This window comes from Cornus florida, unplaced genomic scaffold (genome assembly GCF_030987335.1).
Source record: "Cornus florida cultivar Cherokee Brave unplaced genomic scaffold, ASM3098733v1 CherokeeBrave_3.0.0_Hap2_Chr03, whole genome shotgun sequence".
NCBI classification, from domain to species: Eukaryota; Viridiplantae; Streptophyta; class Magnoliopsida; order Cornales; family Cornaceae; genus Cornus; species Cornus florida.
The window spans coordinates 18398326-18401262 of record NW_026775573.1 but is presented as its reverse complement, the minus strand read 5'-3'; the positions used below and the strand labels follow the sequence as shown (position 1 = coordinate 18401262).

The 2937-nt window shown below is 36.8% G+C and overlaps 1 protein-coding gene across 1 annotated transcript; it reads left to right on the top strand.

The window, feature by feature from the left end:
* Positions 1–578: 578 nt before the first annotated feature.
* LOC132299769 (F-box protein SKIP22-like) lies at positions 579–2327 on the top strand. The gene has a single exon (XM_059796583.1). It carries the CDS (start codon positions 720–722, stop codon positions 2181–2183), a length of 1464 nt encoding a protein of 487 aa, XP_059652566.1. The 5' UTR covers positions 579–719; the 3' UTR covers positions 2184–2327.
* Positions 2328–2937: the final 610 nt, after the last annotated feature.

Sequence of the window (2937 nt, the reverse complement as noted above, 5' to 3'; positions counted from 1 at the left end):
ATAACCAATTGAGTTTATCTAAAAATAAATTCTCTTTTATCTCATATTCTCTTGATAACACACACACACACACACACACACACACACATATATATATAATAAATGCATAAGTATAATTTATTAAAATTAAAATTTTAAGTTGAGCTAGATTAAAATATCGCATAAGATATTTAGGAACATGCTAAAATCTTAAAAGTATTCTCAACTAATTTTATCACTAAAAAGTCTATAAACTTTTAAAAATAAAATGAATATCTATCATTGCATATATATATCAAAGAGTATATGTAAGAAACTACTCTATGTTTCATAAAGTGTGAGTGTATATACTCCATTACTTAATTGAAGACAATGTCTTGGAGTGTAAAAATAAAATAAAAAATAAAAATAAAAATAAAAATAAGTATTTTTAAAAATATAGATTTCCTCACTTGTAAAAGTTAATGGTTTAAGTCTATTTTCTAAATATTAAAAAAGGAAAACAAAATCTTCTTCTTCTCCTTCTTCATTTTTTTTTTTTTTTTTTTTTTTTTTTTTTCTTCAACAATTGAATAAACCCAATGTCTTTTATAAATAGACCCTTCTTTGAGAAAAGATTTCCGAGTCGACCGAGATTCTATCTAGGAGTACCTTGTGAATAAAAGTGCTCTATATCGATCAGAAGGACGAGCTTTCCATACTCTCTTCAGTTTTTCTCAAATCCTCTTCAAATTCGCACCATGAAACTGAGGCTCAAATCACTTGAAACCAAAGAAACCCTAAGAATTGAAGTACCCAATTCATCAATATCTCTCCAACACCTCAAAGATGTCATTCTTCATAGTATTTCTTCTTCCTCTTCCATACACCTTTCTCTCAATCAGAAGGACGAGCTTCATGGTTCATATCAAGGCACTCTTCAGTCTCTAGGCATCGCCTCTGGCGATCTCATCTTCTTCACTATCAACCCTAATTGGTTTTCCTCAGAAACAGAAACCCTAACTGCCCAATCCCATACTCCTCAAAAACCCAATTCAGAACACCATCAGAATCAACAAATATCCCCGTCTATAGAAAACCAGTTCCAGAAAGAACGCGTGTTGAAAAGTGAAACCCTAGATTTTGAATCTGGGGATGGTGAGATTAAGCCCGAGGAAGATAAAAAGTTGAGTTTGTCTGTGACAGAGTATGTGGATGTTGATGATGATCGGTGGTCTGTGCCTTGTTTTCTGAGGAAAGTGTTTGGGAAAGAGGCGGTTCGTGATGGTGGTGGTTATCAGCTGTTGGTGATTGCTGTTCATGCTGTTTTGTTAGAGTCTGGCTTCGTTAGAGTTGATCCTGTCTCAAAATTGATTCTTGATGGGTTTAATCCCGACGAATGGCCTTCGTCTTCTTTCAAGATGGTGATTTCATACACTCTTCCTGAGATTCTAGGTGCTGGGAATGGAATTGAAACTGTTGTATTGAGGTTTGCGAGTGTAGGCAAGTTTCTTAACATTTATGGATTTCCTGGGTCTTACCAAGTGTACCTAGACAAAGACCGATTGGTTCCATTCTTGAATGTAGTGTGGGCAAATTGTGGGTGGTTTGATGAATCAAATGGAAAGGATTTGTATTCCGATACATACCCTGAAATAGAAGTGTTCAAAATTTGGAAGATTGTGAAGGATAAAATTGCATTGCCTCTTCTAATTGATTTATGCGAGAAAGCTGGTTTGGCACCTCCACCTTGCTTTATGAGCCTACCCACCAGCCTTAAACGCAAGATTTTGGAGTCACTAGCCGGCATTGATCTTGGTAGAGTGGGATGTGTATGTTCGGAGCTGTTCTATTTGTCGTCGAATGATGATTTGTGGAAGCAAAAGTTTGTGGAGCAGTTTGGCAATGTGGTAGGATCACAGGGAAGGAGCCATTGGAAAGAGAAGTTTGCTAAGTGTTGGGAGTGTAGGACAAGGGCTTCTCCATCTCTTATGGGTGTGAGAAGAGACTTTAATCCAGTGGGGGTTCTAGGATTTATTGGTGGTCATTATCACTACTTGCCATTTCTTGCCATCCCACTACCACCTAGCGTAGCCTTCCAACATTATCCAGCACCTCAGAATTTCAGGCTTCATTGTAATTTGGGAGGACAGGGTGCTTTATCTAGGAGTTTGAATTATCCTTGGTTATGGTTGAATGCTGATTCTGAGTCGCTTTGGAGGTAGTACAACTTATATGCTTAATTAAGTGTTTGTTTGGTCTCTCTTACTATAAGAAGAGAGAGAGTCAGGAACCATGTCTCATGTTTAATAATTTATATGGTTTTTAATATTTATATAGATGATCTCCAACTGCTGTGTTGCTTACTATGTTTGTTGCGTTATGCACTTGAGATGACAACCTTGGTTGTGTTTGTGCTAGTTTTCAAGGCATTTTTGGTTTCAACTAAACAATTATTTCATAGATGGTGTAGATTTTGTAAACAATTATTGCTTGTGAAATTTTGTTTAACTTTATTTGATGTTGTTGTGCATGGTATGGATGCCATATTTGTGTCACGCACCAGATTTAGGTATGGGACAAGGCCCTCCGATATATCTAATAGGTATGGTACAGGGGCCTCCTATGTCTAAATTTGGAGGGTTGACATGCTTGGTCCGATTCCTTTCATTTCATTAAAATGTTTTAACTATACCCATCATTCCAAGCAATATTCATCATATCTCTCGAGTTGAAAGTATATTGCAGACTTACTAGAAGGAGGAAGAACTATATTGGTAGCAGAAATCTCGTCTCTATTGACTATGGTATGGCGATAAAAATTCTAAATTCTTCCATGCTTCCACGATCCTCAAGAGGAGGAGGAAGTGTATATCAGGGGTGGAAGATTGTGCCGGACAATGGCACGAAGAGGATTAAACAACTCAATCAATTTGTCTTGAGCACTACCGGGCTTTGTTCCAAACTCAATCGCCCTGC